Source organism: Myiozetetes cayanensis, unplaced genomic scaffold (genome assembly GCF_022539395.1).
Source record: "Myiozetetes cayanensis isolate MyiCay16 unplaced genomic scaffold, myiCay2020 scf5-8, whole genome shotgun sequence".
NCBI lineage: Eukaryota > Metazoa > Chordata > Aves > Passeriformes > Tyrannidae > Myiozetetes > Myiozetetes cayanensis.
Genome location: NW_026087742.1, coordinates 116,049,997 through 116,067,162, shown reverse-complemented (window position 1 = coordinate 116,067,162; position 17,166 = coordinate 116,049,997). Strand labels below are relative to the sequence as shown.

Here is a 17,166-nt window from a genome sequence, read left to right as displayed (position 1 = left end):
GGAGGAAGAACGGTGGGAGGGCAAAGGGAAGAGCAGGAACGGCGGCAGGAGGCGTGGTGGGGCTGCCGGGCCGGGGCATGGAGCAGCGCGGCGGGGGCTGAGCGGTGAGGAGGGGGCGGCCCTGGGGTGCGGGTGGGGCTCCCGGGTGTCTGTGGGGTACCCGGGGTCCATCCGTGTGGGACGCTGGGGGTGAGGGCAGGAGGGTGACCTGAGGGGTCTGAGGGGGGCGCCTCGGGTGGGGTCGCTCAATGCGCAGCCCTGGGGGGGGGGGTTTGGGGTCTCTGAGAAATGTGGGGTGCCCGAGGGTCAGGTTTGGGGGGTCCCACCTGGGAGGGGAACCTGGGCTGGCCGGGGCCCCGGCCAGCCCAGGTTCCCCTCCCAGGTGGGACCCCCTCCACCTGCAGCCCCTTTAGGGCTTCTCTTCGCCTCCCTCCTGCAAACGATCCCTCAGGACACCCCAACACTCCCTGTCCCTCAGAGCGTTGCCCAAACGCTCCTGGAGCTCTGGCAGCCTTGGGGCCGTGCAGCCGGGAGCAGTGTGGGCGAGGTGGGCTCGGGGGGTGTTTGGGATGTGCTGGGGGAGCTGCAGCCCCACAGCGGCCTCACAACGTCAGCTGTGCGGCCGTGCCCCGAGCCAGGGAACGGTCTGGATGGATCCCGCGGGGAAAGGGCTCACGTGTCCTCCTGCCAGATCAGTCTGGAGGGATGCAGGGACGTCCCGCTGCCTGCAGGTCCCTCTGCCCCTGCTCCCTCTGACCTGTCAGTCTTGGGGTTCCCGGTGTCCCTACAGTGGGATTTTCATTGGATGCCCATCTGTGGGTCACACAGGGGGTGAGGAGCTCATCCGTGTGTCCAGCCCTGCCCTGTTTGTGTGGGGTGATCCCTGTGTCCATCCCTGCCCTGTCTGTGTGGGTCACACAGGGGATGAGGAGCTCATCCGTGTGTCCATCCCTGCCCTGTTTGTGTGGGTCACACAGGGGATGAGGAGCTCATCCCTGTGTCCATCCCTGCCCTGTTTGTGTGGGGTGATCCCTGTGTCCATCCCTGCCCTGTTTGTGTGGGGTGATCTGTGTGTCCATCCCTGCCCTGTTTGTGAGGGTCACACAGGGGGTGATCCCTGTGTCCATCCCTGCCCTGTTTGTGGGGGTCACACAGGGGATGAGGAGCTCATCTGTATGTCCATCCCTGCCCTGTTTGTGTGGGGTGATCCCTGTGTCCAGCCCTGCCCTGTCTGTGTGGGTCACACAGGGGATGAGGAGCTCATCCCTGTGTCCATCCCTGCCCTGTGTGGATCACACAGGGTGTGAGGAGCTCATCCCTGTGTCCATCCCTGCCCTGGGCTGTGTGGGACTGGGCAGAATCCCAGAGTCACTGAGGCTGGAAAAGCCCTCCCAGGCCATGGAGGCCAATGCCCACCCACGCTGTGCCCCGGAGCAGAGCAGGAGGAGGGGGAATCCTTGTCAGATGTTTGTTTGTTTGTTCCCAGGTTCCCCAAGATGCTGCAGGTGCCGCTGCCGCTGGACCGGGACGGGATCCTGTTCCGGCTGCGTTTCACCACGCTGGCCCTGGGCACCGTGTTCTGCCCCCTCTTCGGGTTCCTCTTCTGTGTGATCTGGTCCCTGCTCTTCCATTTCCGTGAGACGACTGCGACCCACTGCGGGGTGAGAGATTCCCAGCTGGGAAAACATGGATTCCTCTGGGGCTGGGGCACCCAGAGGGGGGGCAGAGCTCCTGTGTGCTCTGGGGCTCCTCCCTCTCCTTCCCTCCTCCTGGGAGGCTCTCCCCCTCTCTGCTCCTGGGCTCCCCCATCTCTGCCTCCCCTCCTGGGCTCCTTTCCTCCCCCTGGGCTTTCCCACCAGCAGTGCTGCAGAACCCAGAGCAAGCCACTTTGTTCCACTGTCCTTGTGATGCCTCGGGACTGGGTTTGCCTTTGTAATGGGACCAAGGGAAGCACAGACTGGTCACACTGGTGTCTGTGCCGGGCATGTTGGGGTGACTGTGCTGAGGGAAAGCGATGGGGGAGCTGCAGGGAAAACACTGTCCTGTGGAAGGACTGGTCCAGAACTGCTGCCCCCCAGGTGTGCTGGAGTTCAGAGGAGTCACAGGCACGTCCCTCAGGAGGGATGGTGTGGAGCTCCAAATGGGATGAGGTTGGGTTCCTCCCCAGAGCTTTCAAGCTGCTGGACGAGCAGCTGGGTCTGAGCTGGGAACAGAGGGCAGGAGTCACCTCACTCCAGCAGGAGAACTTCAGCAGGGCCTGTTGCAATAGGACAAGGGGGAGTGGCTTCCCATGGAGAGAGGGCAGGGTTAGATGACATATTGGGAAGGAATTCTTCCCTGTGAGGGTGGGGAGGCCCTGGCACAGGTTGGCTAGAGAAGCTGTGGCTGCCCCTGGATCCCTGGAAGTGTCCAAGGCCAGGCTGGACGGGGCTTGGAGCACCCTGGGCTGGTGGAAGGTGTCCCTGCCCATGGCAGGTGTGGCACTGGATGGGCTTTAAGGTCCCTCCCAACCCGAACTTTCTGGGCTTCTCTGAAAGATCAAAAGTGTAAAGCTGAGACCCCCTGAGAGGCCCCCCAGCACTCGGGACTGTCCCAGCAGGGCTGGGGCCGCCTGGCCCTGGGGGTGACGTTCCCTGGCTTTGGAAATAGGAATAAACTCACTTAGGGTTTAAGAGAGGCAGTTTCAGCTCCCCTAAGAGCGCGTGCCCCCTCCCCGTGCGCCCCACGAGCCGCTGTCTCCGTGCAGGTGCCCAACTACCTGCCGTCCATCAGCGCGGCCATCGGGGGCGAGACCCCGCAGCGCTACGTGTGGCGCCTGTGCATCGGGCTGCACTCGGCCCCCCGCTTCCTCGTGGCCGTGGCCTACTGGAACCACTACCAGAGCTGCCACTGCTCCCACCCCCGCTACCTGCGCCTGTGCCACTGCACCCTGCTGCTCAACCTGCTGGAGAACGTCGCCCTGCTCGTCCTCACCTACGTGTCCTCCTCCGAGAACTATGGTACGTGGAACACCCGCCCCGGGGGCTGCTCTGCCTCGGGACAGCGGCCTGGGGGGCAGGAGCCAGCCCAGACCCTCCAAAACCCTGTCAGTGTTTGCAGGGGAAGGCGATGTTCAGAACGTGCCGGTGGCCCTGCGCTGCCCAGAGCTCTTGGCTGCTGACGGCTGAAACTCAGCTCTGGTTTGGGATCAGACCTGGGCACTTCAGGGCCACCCGTGTGCCAAGGCCCTGCTGCAGGGGCTGAGGGCAGGTGAGCAGAGCTGGGTTAGCAGCTCGTCCTGCTTCCCCTCCATCTGCACTGGGATGGGATTGGGATCACAGCTGGCTCTGCTCTGGCAGCCTGGCAAGACCCTCCCACAGAACTTCTGGGTAAAATTTCATAGAATCACAGAATCCCAGACAGGTCTGGCTTGGGAGGACCTTAAAGCCCATCTTACTCCACGGACAGGAACACCTTCCACCAGCCCCTCCCACCAAGACCCATCCAACCTGGCCTTGGACACTTCCAGGGATTCAGGGGCAGCTACAGCTTCTCTGGGCAACCTGTGCCAGGGCCTGCCCACCCTCCCAGGGAATGATTCCTTCCCAATCTCCCATCTATCCCTGCCCTCTGGCAGTTTGAAGCCATTCCCCCTTGTCCTGTCCCTCCATCTTTTGTCCAGTCCCTCTCCAGCTCTCCTGGAGCCCCTTTAGGCCCTGGAAGGGGCTCTCAGGTCTCCCTGGAGCCTTCTCATCTCCAAGTGAAGCCCCCCAGCTCTCCCAGTCTGTCCCAGAGCAGGGGTGCTCCATCCCTCTAAGATTTCCTGAAAACAGAGTTTTTCAGGTTAAATCAATGTGCCAAACCTGGTCATGATGGGTGGGAAATGCTCTCCTCACACATGGTCTCATCCAAAGGGAAGATATCCAGCTGCTGTTTCATCCCAGGGTCTGGGGGAGGCACCAGGGACTGACTGGAGAGCACTGAAATCCAGGAGCCAGCAAGGTGGTGCTGTTGCAGTGGGAACAAATCCTGTGCTAGGATGTGTCAGCAGGAAAGTCCTGTGGGCTGTCCCTGCACAGCTGGATGGTGAGGATGGATGTTGTGTCCAGCTGTGGGAGGGGCTGGAGAAGGGCTTTGGACAAGGGATGGAGGGACAGGGCAAGGGGAATGGCTTCCCACTGCCAGAGGGCAGGGATAGGTGGGATATTGGGAAGGAATTGCTGGCTGGGAGGGTGGGCAGGCCCTGGCACAGGTTGCCCAGAGAAGCTGTGGCTGCCCCTGGATCCCTGGAAGTGTCCCAGGCCAGGTTGGATGGGGCTTGGAGCACCCTGGGCTGGTGGAAAGTGTCCCTGTCCCTGCCCATGGCAGGGGTGGCACTGGATGATCTCTACGGTCCCTCCAAGCCCAAACCAGCCTGGGATTCAGGGCTGTGGTGTCATGAACAGAGTCCCAGGACCTCCCCCAGCCCTTGGGGTGAGGATGGAGATCCCTGGTGGATCCCTGGTGACTAGGGTGCTGGATGTGAACCTCCAGCTGATGGAGGTCTCTGGTTTTGGGATGTTCCTGTCCAGCTCACCTTCCTCATCTGCTTGCACTCCCTGTTCCCCACAATGAGTTATCCCATTCCCACCCTTCCTGCAGTGTCCCCCATGGCAGGGTCTGCAGCCTGACCTGCCCCTGGGGCTTCTCTCACCTGTCTGGGCTGGGAACCTGCTCCTAGAAATGCAGGTGCTCCTTTGGGGTTTGGATAAGCCCCTCATCCCTGGGACAGCCACATCCACCTCGTGCAGAGCTCTGGTAGGGGAAGGCCAAGGTGTCTCTAGACAGCCACTCTGGGAGCTGAGCCTGACCCAGTTTCTCAGATCCTCAGCTCAGACTAATCCCAGGTTTCCGGGGAAAGTTCCAGACCTGAGCTGCCTGCTGGGATGAAAAGGGGCTCAGGTTAATCCTCCCTGTGGGACGTGGCTCAGATCTCACCTCTCACACCTCGTGTGCTTCCCTTCCCCTGGGATCAGGGAGGGAAACAGGGACAGTCATTCCTGGTGTCCTGCTGGTCAGGAACTCAGCCTGAGGTGCAGTTCCTGGAGAAGGGGCTGGGAAACTTTCACACAGCAGCACTTTGTGAAAATCTCTCACCTGAGGGTGCAGGGGCTGCAGGTGCTTTGGGGCCTCAGGAGCTGCTCCAGCTGCATTTCCAGCCTGATCCTGTAGCTGGGATGCAGGAGTCATCCCCAGTGCTGGGGATGAGGCTGCTGGTGGTGTTAATTGGCAGGTGGGTAATGCAGGAGGCCAGAGGATGGACTTTCCTGGATTTTGGACTGGCCCACTCTGTACCCCCTGCCCTCTGTCCCTCGGTTTCCCCATCCCTACGACAAGTGGTGATGCTGAGCTGCTCCTGAGGGCCCCTGAGGTTACAGCACATGAACACCCTCCTGGCCCTTTGGGATGAGTGTTCCAGCAAGCTGTATCCCCTTCCAGGGGGCCCTGAGGCACCACAGGCAGGTTATGGAGCTGTGCTGGGCCTGTCCCCTGCACAGACCCCTCCAGGGGCTCGGCATCACCTCGGCACTGGGGCTCCCAGCAGGGCCACCTCCTGCCCAGAGCAGTCCTTCACCCTCCCAAATCCTGCCCGTGCCCCCCTGTGCTCCTGGCTCGGATTGAACAGGAAAACTGTTGTCTTGTCGATCCAGCAATCCATGAAAATGCCTTCATTGTGTTCATCTCGTCGGCCCTGGGCCACATGCTGCTCACCTGCATCCTCTGGAGAATGACTAAGAAACACACAGTAAGTCCCGAGGTACAGACACTTTCCTTTCTTTTCTCTCTGCTGGGAGCTGGCAGTGGGCTCTGGTGCTGTGCTGGGAGGGGGCTCTGGTGCAGTTCTGGGAGCTGGGAGGGGGCTCTGGGCTGGCTGGGAGGGGCTTTGGCTGCCCTTGCTTGTGAAACGACCTTAAGCTGGTGCTAAAGGAGCCAACAGCAGCAGGTGAAGCTGGGAAACAGTCACCAAAATCCAGGGTTTACCAAAGCAGAGTGGGGAGGAATCTTCTCATTTCCTATTTTGTGGTTTTATCAGAGAATCACAGAATCCCAGAGTGGTTTAGATTGGGAGGGACCTCAAAGTTCATCCAGTGCCACCCCCTGCCATGGGCAAGGACAACTTCCATTAGTCCAGGTTGCTCCAAGCCCCATCCAACCTGGCCTTGGACACTTCCAGGGATCCAGGGGCAGCCACAGCTTCTCTGGGCAACCTGTGCCAGGGCCTGCCCACCCTCACAGCCAGGAATTTCTCCCCACTATCTAAGTTTTCCTTTAAAGCTGATATGGAAACCACCATTAGCATCCCAGTGGGTCAGCATTGCTGATCCCTTCTCCGTGTCTGTTTCCAAGCTGACATTGCCTCCCCTGTGCTGGGAATTTCTGGCCCTGCAAGCTGGGAGCAGCAGGCAGCAGGAGCTGTTTTCCCTTTCCTCCTGGAATGGCTGTGTGGAGCAGGCTGGCTCTGGCTCCTGTCCTTGGGGAGGGGACTGGGCAGTGCAGGATGGGCTGGGTGGGCAGTGGGTTTGGTGGAGAATCCAGCCAGGGGCTCCTGGATCCGAGGCCTGGATGCAGCTTCCGTGCTGTGCTGGTGTGTGACGTGTCCTGAACTGTGGGCACTGGCACAGCTGTGGGCAACACTTCCAGGTTTGTGCTGGGCTGTGAGCAGGGCAGGACATGCAGGTTTGTCCCAGACTGTGAGCAGGGCAGGACATGCAGGTTTGAAGCTGTGTGGGAGCTACTTCTGTGCCCACGTGGCTCCTGCACCCTTGGCTTCTCCTGCAGCTTCCTGGATCCCCCTGTCCTTTCCCCTCAGGATGCATCTCTCCAGCATATCCCAGTGCAGCCCTCACGGTCCCCAGTTAGAACAGGGTCCCCGGGGCTGTGTTCCCTGGGAATGCGACCCTCTGCAGAGCAGAACCCCTGGGAGCTGTGTGCCCACATTCCAGGGCTGGAGCAAGCCTCTCCAAAGCCACTGTGTGTGGGATGCAGGGGGTGCTGTGCCCGGGGTCTGCTCAGCCTCCCCTGTCCCGGCAGGATGAGCCCTGGGAGGGCTCTGCTCTGGCAGTCCCGGAGCTCCCGCTCCATCCCTGCTGTTTATCCTCCCCTTCCGCCAATTCACTGAGCCTGTCCCTGGGCTGCCTCACTCCAGAGACCTGGAAAAGAAGCTTCCAGCAGTTGTTTGGCTGTGAGGTTTCCGAGGAAAGGAACTGTTGGAGGTGCTGGGGTTCCCCTTGCTCACTGGGGAAGTGATGTGGGAATATCAGGAGCTCACAGTCATTCCTTGGCAGCCTTCCCATGGCTTCCTTTATTTATGTCACTCTTGTTTGGCCTGTCTTTGTTTTTTGGAGAGACCTCCAAGACCCTGGATCTCCTCCCCAGCACTGCCCTGCCCCTGCCTGAGCTGAATCATCTCCCCTGCCCTGGGCACGGGTGGGATACCCTGAATCCTGGGCTCAGCTGTGGGCTGGCTGCAAGGGAGACACTGAGGGGCTGGAGCGTGTGCAGGGAAGGGACCGGAGCTGGGAAGGGGCTGGAGCAGCAGGAGGGGCTGAGGGAGCTGGGGGGGCTCAGCCTGGAGAAAAGGAGGCTCAGGGGGGACCTTCTGGCTCTGCAATCCCTGCCAGGAGGGGGGAGCCAGGGGGGGTCGGGCTCTGCTCCCAGGGAACAGGGACAGGAGGAGAGGGAACAGCCTCCAGGCTGTGCCAGGGGAGGCTCAGATTGGCTATTGGGAAGATTCCTTCCTGGATAGGGCTGTGCAGCCCTGGCACAGCTGCCCAGGGCAGGGGTGGAGTCACATCCCTGCGGGGATTCAACAGCCAGTGGATGTGGCACTTGGGGACAGGGGTCAGTGGTGGCCTTGGCAGTGCTGGAGAACAGTTGGACTCGATCTCAGAGGGATTTTCCACCCTTGATGATTCTGTGATTCCATTACCTGAGGAGCAGAGGAATCTGCTCGTCCCTGGGTGGAAGGACAGGGGACCCAGTGACACCATGACAATGTGCCACCCCCTGGCACGGTGCCACCACCCGCCCTCCTCCTCCCGCCCTGGAACTGCCCTGCTAGTGGAGGGGAGCTACCCTTTGGGGGGGTGTGGTCCCCCCAGAGCTGGGTGTCTCCCCAGGGGAGAGGAGCCCTCGGGGCCAGCCCTGAGCTGAGGCCAGCGGGAGCGGTGTCCCTGTGCCAGCCCCGCGCGGGGCCACGGGATGGAGCTGTGTCCTGGGGATGATGGGCACATGGGGCCACAGGATGGAGCTGTGTCCTGGGGATGATGGGCACGTGGGGCCACAGGATGGAGCTGTGTCCTGGGGATGATGGGCACATGGGGCCACGGGATGGAGCTGTGTCCTGGGGATGATGGGCACATGGGGCCACAGGATGGGGCTGTGTCCTGGGGATGATGGGCACATGGGGCCACAGGATGGGGCTGTGTCCTGGGGATGATGGGCACATGGGGCCACGGGATGGGGCTGTGTCCTGGGGATGATGGGCACATGGGGCCACGGGATGGAGCTGTGTCCTGGGGATGATGGGCACATGGGGCCACAGGATGGAGCTGTGTCCTGGGGATGATGGGCACATGGGGCCACAGGATGGAGCTGTGTCCTGGGGATGATGGGCACATGGGGCCACAGGATGGAGCTGTGTCCTGGGGATGATGGGCACATGGGGCCACAGGATGGGGCTGTGTCCTGGGGATGATGGGCACGTGGGGCCACGGGATGGAGCTGTGTCCTGGGGATGATGGGCACATGGGGCCACGGGATGGAGCTGTTGCCTGGGCCGTGAGAGTGACGGGTGAGCTCCGAGGAGGAGGAAGGGGAAGGTGCTGTGGGGTGACACAGCTCCCACACTGGATGTGTGGGGGTGAAGCGGGTCCAGGGCTCGTCACCCTTGGACAAGGGCACTTAGTGTCACTCTGCAGATCTGTCCTGTCCCGTGACTGAGAGTTGGGCTCCTGCTGCCAATCACTCCCGTGGATCCTCCAGCCCGAGCGGGGTCTCCTGAGCTTGTCCTGCTCGCTGTCTGGGTTCCTCAGGCTCCAAGCCCTCTGCCCACGGCTGGTGGCCCCCAGTGGGCTCGGCCCGGCTCCTGTGACACCCGTGGCTGCCTTGACTCGGCAGGGAGGGGCAGGGGGGCCACAGGAGGTGCCATTGCCACATCCTCCTCCCTGATCTGAGGGCCGTGTCACCGCCGGGCTCGGGGGAGCAGGGACAGGTTGGGCAGTGCCAGCTTAGCTCCCCGGGCTGAGATTCATGGGGCTGCTTTAGGCCAGGGCACAGGTGATCCCTCCTTGTGGGTCACAGCACCCTGGGGACACATTCTGCCTCTGTTTGTGTCCCTTGTGGGGACTTTCTGTTCACCTTTGCTGCCCCCAGCCCCGGCGGGACAAGAGGGGACAGGGAGGGGACAGCTCCGGTCCTGTGGTGTCCCGTCCTTCAGCACAGGAAGCCATGAAGGGTCCCCATGGGGTTCAGGTTCTCCAGGGCCAAACCTGTGACTGTGTCCAGGACAAGCTCCGTGTGAAGAGCTGGAAGGCTGGAAATGCCTGGAGGAGGGAGCTGGGGGTCTGTGTCCCTCTGAGCCCTGAGTCTGGCATTGCTTTTGACCGTGTCAGAGAGGGTGCAGCTCCCCGGGACTGTCAGAGTTTCAGTGTGTGAGTGACAGGAATTGGCTGTGAGGGACAGGAATTTGTCTTGCAAAAGCTTGTCGTCCATCGGGGCTCGTGTTGCAACTGCAGCTCTGCCGGGGCAGGAAGGGGGGAGGAACCCGCCGGTGATGGGGAAGTACCAGCGGTTCCAGTTACGAGGGGCAAATGGGGAGGGAGAGGAAAATAAAGCTCTGCAGGAGGGGAGAAGAGAAAGCAGGAGAGAGGACGAGGGGAAGGGTCAAAGCAGAGGAGGGAGCTCCTGAGGGGAAGGAGAGTGGAGCCTGGGAGCCTCCAGCTGTGGCTGATCACAGCCCCTTGTCCTTGGGGTTGGCTCTGGTGTGGCAGTGCCCGCCCTGCCTGGCAGCTCTGCTGTTCCGGGCCAGCTGATCACCCTGAAAACCCTCCTTCCCCCGCCCTGCCGCCCCAGCAGGACAGCAGAGCAGAGCAGTTTCACTTCTTGTTTGCAGACAGTTTCCTCCCCGCCCAGGGCTGGTGGCACCAGCACAGACACTGAGCTGTGTGTGGTGGCCACGGGGCCAGCAGAGGAGGCCACGGAGATGCTTTGAGGGCTGGAGTCCCCCTGTTCTGGAGCCAGGCTGGGAGAGCTGGGCGGTTCACCTGGAGAAGAGAAGGATCCAGGGAGACCTGAGAGCCCCTTGCAGGGCCTAAAGGAGAGCTGGAGAGGGACTGGGACAAGGGCATGGAGGGACAGGACAGTGGGGGGAATGGCTTCCCAGTGCCAGAGGGCAGGATTAGATGGGATTTTGGGAAGGAATTGTTGGCTGAGAGCATGGGCAGGCCCTGGCACAGGTTGGGCAGAGAAGCTGTGGCTGCCCCTGGATCCCTGGAAGTGTTCCAGGCCAGGATGGACAGGGTTTGGAGCACCCTGTGCTGGTGGAAGGCGTCCCTGCCCATGGCAGGGGTGGCACTGGATGTGCTTTAAGGTCCCTCCAAACCCAGCCCAGTCTGTGGCCAGTGCAGCTGGGCCCTGCTGTGCCCCCTCCCCAGGCTCTGTCCTGCAGCAGGCCGGGCTCCTCCTGCCACTGCACTCTGCAGGGCACGCAGGCTGAGCCCAGGCCAGGCTGCAGCTCTGGAGACACCCCGAGCAGAGCAGCTGTGCAGGGCAGCGCTGCCTCTGGGTGTGAACCCCACGGTGCGGGGCAGGACGTGCGAGCAGGGAGCGCAGGCACCTCGGTGACCACGCGTGGTCTCACCCCAGCTCCCCGAGCTGGGAGTGCTGACATGGGCTCAGACCAGCCCTCTATAAATATCTGAGCTCTGTGACTGCACACTTTGGCCTCGGGCTTCCTGCAGGCACCCAGAAACCCTCTGGTGCTTGGGAGGTCCCTGGAGAGTGAGCTGCTGCCTTCTGAGTTAATGTCACTTTGTCACCCCCGTCCCCATCACGAACTGGGGGGTGAACTCGTCAGGGTCCCTCTTCTTCCTCTCTAGAGGCCCTGGAGAATGGTGGCTCCCAGCAGCCACCCCTCAGCCCCTGGAGCTGGGTGTGCAGGGCTGATGCCTCCCGTGGGATGGGGGCAGCACCCCAGGCTGTCCCCCCGGCTGAGTGGGTGCAGCTGCTCTCCCCTCTCCCTCACTGTCCAGGCTCCTGCTCCTGACTCTATTCCCTGGGGAATGTGCCTCAGCTGCCAGCTGGGCACTAAACAGAATTTCCCTGTGGTTTTCTGGGCCAGAAGGAGAGCTGGGGCTGGTGAAACCAGGGGGGCTGGCAGGGGACACGGGTGCCCCGGTCTGTCGTGCCAGGAGGAAATTGCAAAGCTGGGGTTGGCACTGCAGCTGTACCAGCCCCAGACAGGGCACGGGGGGGGGGAGAGCCTGGTGCCAGCTCAGCTTGGAGCACCCAGTCCTCAGGAGTTTCTTATCCCCTCTTCCCTCACGAGCAGCTGGAGTGTGGAGGTGTCAGAGGCTGCCTGGAGCTGCCAGCTCCTCTCCAGGGTGCTGACCTGGGGGCTGCTGCCCTTGCTCCTGCTGCAGGACCCCGAGGTGTCCCCACAGGAGTGACCACGCTGGGCTCATCTCAGCACCCCGACCCTGCCCCTCTGGGTGCCCTCTGTGCTTCCCCTCTGCCAGTCTGGGCCGAGGATTATCCCGGGGATAATTAGGTGTTAATCGCTAATGCCTGGGCAGGCCAGCTCAGCCCAGTGCCCCGGGGGTCACACCAGCAGGATCCCCAGGGGCAGGAGGAGGGGCTGGCAGGTGGCACATGATGAGACAGATGCCCAGGGTGGGCAGAGGCTTCTCAGCAGCCGCTGGCTTGAAATGTGGCACCTCGGGGAAGGTGCCTGCAGGAGCACGGGCAGGGCACCGAGCACAGTGAGGGGACCACCCCTCACTGGGTGTTACCACCTCCCAGCTGCAGATGGAGGAGGTAGGAACAGGCCTTCCCATCCTTTGGGAAGTGTGGTGGGAGCTCCAGGAGCTGCTGGATGGAGAGGAGCTGCCTGCTGCTCACTGCTGTGGGCTGGACCCGCTGCCCTGCTCGCTGCTCAGGCAGCACCAGGTGCTGTCCCTGCTTCCCACGGCCCCACTTTGTGGGGATCCCCCACCTCTGTCCCCTCGTGGGGTGTCCCCAGATGGTGGTCTACAGGAGGGCACCAAGATTAGAGGGATGGAGTCCCTCTGCTGCGAGGAAAGGCTGAGAGAACTGGGATTGTTCAGCCTGGAGAAGAGAGGCTTCGGGGTGACCTAATTGTGACCTTCCAGTACCTGAAAGGAGCTGACAAGAGAGACTATTTACAATGGACTGGAGTGACAGGGCTAGGGGGAATGGCCTTAAGCTGAAGGAGAGCAGGGTTAGATGGGATATTGGGAAGGAATTGCTGGCTGGGAGGGTGGGCAGGCCCTGGCACAGGTTGCCCAGAGAAGCTGTGGCTGCCCCTGGATCCCTGGAAGTGTCCCAGGCCAGGTTGGACAGGGCTTGGAGCACCCTGGGCTGGTGGAAGGTGTCCCTGCCCATGGCAGGGGTGGCACTGGATGGGCTTTAAGGTCCCTTCCATCCCAAAGTATTCCATGGTCCCGGGAGGTTGAGTTGCCCCCAGGCTTTGGGCTGCCAGGTCCCTGGAGTGCTGTGGGGGTGCAGGGCCTGTGCTGGGAGCTCTCAGCCGTTTGTGCTGCCGTGGGACCGGGGTGCAAACAGGGCTGTTTGTGACCCACGTTTCCGGTGTGAAACCTGACATCAGCCCAGCTGCTCGGGGCTTCACCCCACCTGGCACCGCTGCTCGCCCACCCCACACCCTCACGGCCGAGCTGATCCCACAGTGCCAGGAGCTGCTGGGGACAGGACCCTCCTCAGTCCGAGCAGGAAGGACCTGCCAGGCCCCTGGGGGTGGAGGTGGCGTCACCAGCGTGTCCCCGCATGGGAAAGGGCTCGTCCTTCCTCTCTGGGTTTTCCTCCTGGGCTGGGCCCCTGGCACGCGTTCCATTGGGGGATGGAAAGTGTGATGGGGCAATTTAAATTTTCCTTACTCTCAGCACTCCCTCGAAATGGAATTTCTGTCTCACGTGAAGCGTCAGACGAGGGGGAAATTCCCCTCCCACCCATGACAGCCCTGGCCATCTGTGGCATCCCCAACCTCCCCCGTGGGGCTGAGCCCCCCTTGCATCCCCCCTGTCCCAGGGCTCCTGTACCTCCTCCATGGGGTCCAGCCATGGTTCCTGTGCTCCAGGGCTCCCTGCACACCCCAGGGCTGTGTGATTCCTTAGCTATGACCCTCAGTGTGATGGGGGAAAGAGAGGGAGGGGGGCTGGAGCCCGTGGCTCCCAGGGGCTTTGGGGTAGTGGACAGTGGGATGGGGGACAGTGCTGTGGGGGACAGGCTTGGCCCCTGGGCTGCCCCCTTTGTGGAGGGCTGAACTCTGCTGGCACAGAAGCAGCAAGCTGGAGTGTGGAGTGCTGGCAGCATCCCCGTGCTCTGCCCCTGCTTGTTGGAGGCAGTGCTGGGGGGCAGGATGAGGCCCCTCCAGTGCCAGGGCAGGTCAGGCAGCGCCTCTGCCGCCCCAACTGCCTCCCCTTCATGTGGTTTCCTCCTCCCTGGTGCAGTTGTGAGTGAGGGGGTGCAGCACCCGCTGAATTCTGCGTGCCCAGGGGAGCGGGGGCCACCTGCAGCTTCAGGATCTGCCGTCGGGCAGAGCCGTTGGCCGCTCCTCAGGAGCCCCTCGTGCACCCCAGCACTGCTGGGGGCTCCTGCCCACGGGGTCCCCCACGTCTGCTGGGGCCCCTGTGGCTCCTCTTGTTCTGTGATCCCCCCCTGTGCCCCAGGGCACAGCCCTGCCCAGGCCACGGGGCAGCTCTGGGCCTCACCTGGGGGGCTCTGCCCAAGGAGCCGGGGGGCAGAGAGAGCCCCCCAGGGCTGTGTGGGGCCAGGGCAGAGCTTCCCTGGGATGGGGATGGAGATGGGGATGGCTGCTCTGGCATCTCCATCGTCAGCAGGGCTGAGGGGTCCTGGCAGGGACAGGGCACTGACCCAGCTCTGGGTCTCTTCCAGGAGCGCAAGTCGTACAAGTGGAAGCAGCTGCTCTTCTTCTTCACCTTCATCACGTTCGCGTTCGCCGTGTGCGTGTATTTCCACCACAACTGGTACTGCGGGCCTGGAGGTGAGGGGACGGGCAGGGGCCCTGTGTGCAGAGAGGGACTGGGGATCATGGGATCACTGAGGCTGGAAAAGCCCTCCCAGCCCATGGATCCCCCTGTGCCCCATCCCCACCTTGTCCCCCAGCCCAGAGCACTGAGTGCCACGGCCAGGCCTGCCTTGGACACCTCCAGGGCTGGGCACTCCAAACCTCCCTGGGCAGCCCCTGCCAATGTTTAATCACCCTTTCAGTGAAGAAGTTCCTCCTCATGTCCAAAAATTCAGTCACAGAATCAACTGAGATCATCAAGTCCAACCTATGCCTGATCACCACCATGTCAGCAAGGCCGTGGCACTAGTGCTCCTAATTCCTCACACTGCTTCCTGATGTCCGTGCCCTCCTAATGTGATGCCTCGCTTTCCAAATCCCAGCCTAGGGGGGGCTCCTCTGGGAGGGCTGGTGTCTGTCTGCCCTTCTCCTCCCATGGGGGCCGAGCCCCCCAGCTCGAGCCCTCCTGTCCCAGGGAGGTGCCCCAAGCCCCCCAAGCTCTGGGGGCAGACCCAGCTGGTGTTGCCCTCACTGCTGTGTTCCCTCCTGCAGTGTACACCGTCTTCGCCTTCCTGGAGTACCTGGTTGTCCTGTCCAACATGGCCTTCCACATGACTGCCTTCTGGGACTTCGGCAACAAGGAGCTGGTGGTGAGCTCGCTGCTGGAGGACAAGCACTTCTAGCCAGCCCTGCTGCTGGGGGCTGCTCTTCCTGGGGGAGGCAGAGAGCCCCTTCCCTCTCCTGCTGGGGCAGGGTGTTTGCTGTGGAGCTGCTGCAAGGATCCTCCCGGGATCCTGGGCCCCCCGAGTGTCTGTGCATGGTCCCTGGCTGTGCCTGCAGCCCTCATACAGGGGAGCTGGGGCTCTTGCCAGGGCCCCCCTGCTCTGGCTCCCTGCCAGCTGTGGGAGGGCAGGACAGAGCAGGGACAGGGACCTGCTGCCTGTTTCTTTGGATGGTGCTCCAGGAAGAGCAGGATTCTGCTCCTGGCATTGGGGCACGGGGGGCCAGCCCTGCCCTGCTTGGCCTGGGGGGTCTCATGGTTCCTCCCCCAGGCTGGGGGTCTGGGGACAAGAACTCAGAAAGGGCTGGTGGCCTTTTGGGCTGGCTCTGGGCACTGCTCTCCCATTGGACTGGGGCAGGATCCCAGCCCATCCATGCCTGAGTTCCCAGGAAGGGAGCGGGAAGGTGCCGGCCCCTGAATGGACTGCATGGAGCGGGACAGGAGCACCAGGGGCACAACAGCTGTGGGAGCATCCTCACTCTCCTTCCTGCCTTTCCCAGAAACCCCCCAGCAGCTCAGGCTGCTCCCAGGGGGCTGTGCCCCAGTTCCAGCCCAGTGTGGGGAGGAAGGGCAGGGGGCCTGGCGCTGGAGGTCCCTGCTCTGATATCCACATGGATTCCCCTGTGCTGTGGGGCTGGAGCTGGGAGCTGCTGGGGTCCAGCAGTGCCCCCCCTGTGTGGGCTCTGGCTGCAAGGTCACCGTGGGCACGGCTGGGTGGGAGCTGGGGGCTGGCAGCATCCCCAGGCTCCTCCTGGCAGCGCTGCTGGAAGGGGCTCCTGGAGCTGACGTGTTTTCGGGGAGCTCTGCTCTTGTCAGGGCTCATCCCACCCCACACCCAGCCGGGAAGGACCCTCCCTGCCCTTCCCCACCGAGAGTCCCCCGGGATGTCCCGGTGCTCATCCCTGTGCTCCCAGGGCTGGGCAGAGCCTCCTGCAGTGGGAGCTGCAGGCCCTGGCTGAGCCGGGGCCGGGCTGGCTCCGGGGTGCTGCTGTGTGTCCGTCATCGGTGTCCCCAAGGGCCCCATCCATGGGCCCCATCCGTGTCCCTGCATGTGTGTGATGTGCTGCCCCCGCAGCGCCCTGGCTTGGGGTGGAAATAAAGCACTGAGTATTTTTGTGAGCTCTCGGCAAACTCCACATCCACACCACTCCCAGCGGCATGGCCAGTGCATCCCAGCCCGTCCCAGGACCCCAAGCCAGGGTGGGAACTGGAGTGGGATGCGGGACATGGACCCTGGGAACTGAGACTGGGATGTGGGATGTGGATCCCAGGTGTTGAAGCTGGGGTGTAGGATGTAGATCCCTGGGGTCAGGGCTGGGATGTGGGATGTGGATCCTGGGTGTCGAAGCTGGAATGGGAATCCTGGATGCAGGATGTGATCGCTGGGGTGTGGGACATGGCTCCGGGGTGCTGGATGAAGCCAGGGAAAGCTCAGCCAGGCTGGGAGCCAGCCAGGATCTGGGCTGGAGGCGTGGGACTGCCGGACCGAGCCCACCCCGCAGCTGGCGGCCCGTTCCCCACCCAGCCCCGGGGGCCGCTGGCTTGGCTGCGGACCCTGCAGATCCCATGGATGCTGCATTCCAAGGGCCGGCTCAGCCCCGGGACGGGACCTGCAGCCAGGAGGGCTGGGACGGCACTGCCGGGGCCGGGGCTGGGCAGGGGCAGGGAAGCTGCCGGGGGCTCCATTCCTCCTGCCGGGGCCAGGGGGGCCGTGGTGGGGCCCTGACCTCGCTGGGGCCGGCCCGGGAGCAGCTGGGAGGGGACCAGCCATGAGCTCATCCCTCTGCCGGGGCCGGGGCAGGGCTGTGTCCCGCTCGCGGCATCCCAGGGTCCCCGCGTCGTCCCTGCAGCCGCTTCTCCCCTGGAACCCCCCGGGGTGGCATCTCGGAGAGCAGGACGTGGCCCTGGGGACACCCCACCGTGGGAGCAGGACGTGGCTCTGGGGACACCCCACCGTGGGAGCAGGACGTGGCTCTGGGGACACCCCACCGTGGGAGCAGGACGTGGCTCTGGGGACACCCCACCGTGGGAGCAGGACGTGGCTCTGGGGACACCCCACCGTGGGAGCAGGACGTGGCTGTGG

The 17,166-nt window shown here is 63.0% G+C and overlaps 1 protein-coding gene across 2 annotated transcripts; it reads left to right on the top strand.

Annotated features, from left to right (window-relative positions):
- Window positions 1-21: 21 nt before the first annotated feature.
- Window positions 22-16,202, top strand: PGAP2 (post-GPI attachment to proteins 2). Of its 2 annotated transcripts, none has more exons than XM_050332883.1 (6): window positions 22-104; window positions 1,487-1,661; window positions 2,747-2,999; window positions 5,670-5,764; window positions 14,170-14,278; window positions 14,855-16,202. In XM_050332883.1, exons 2-6 carry the CDS (start codon window positions 1,497-1,499, stop codon window positions 14,983-14,985), a joined length of 753 nt encoding a protein of 250 aa, XP_050188840.1. In that variant the 5' UTR covers window positions 22-104; window positions 1,487-1,496; the 3' UTR covers window positions 14,986-16,202. The 2 variants fall into 2 exon arrangements, with proteins under 2 accessions (XP_050188840.1, XP_050188839.1); XM_050332882.1 differs by having other exon boundaries at window positions 5,670-5,776.
- The last annotated feature ends 964 nt before the right edge of the window (window positions 16,203-17,166 follow it).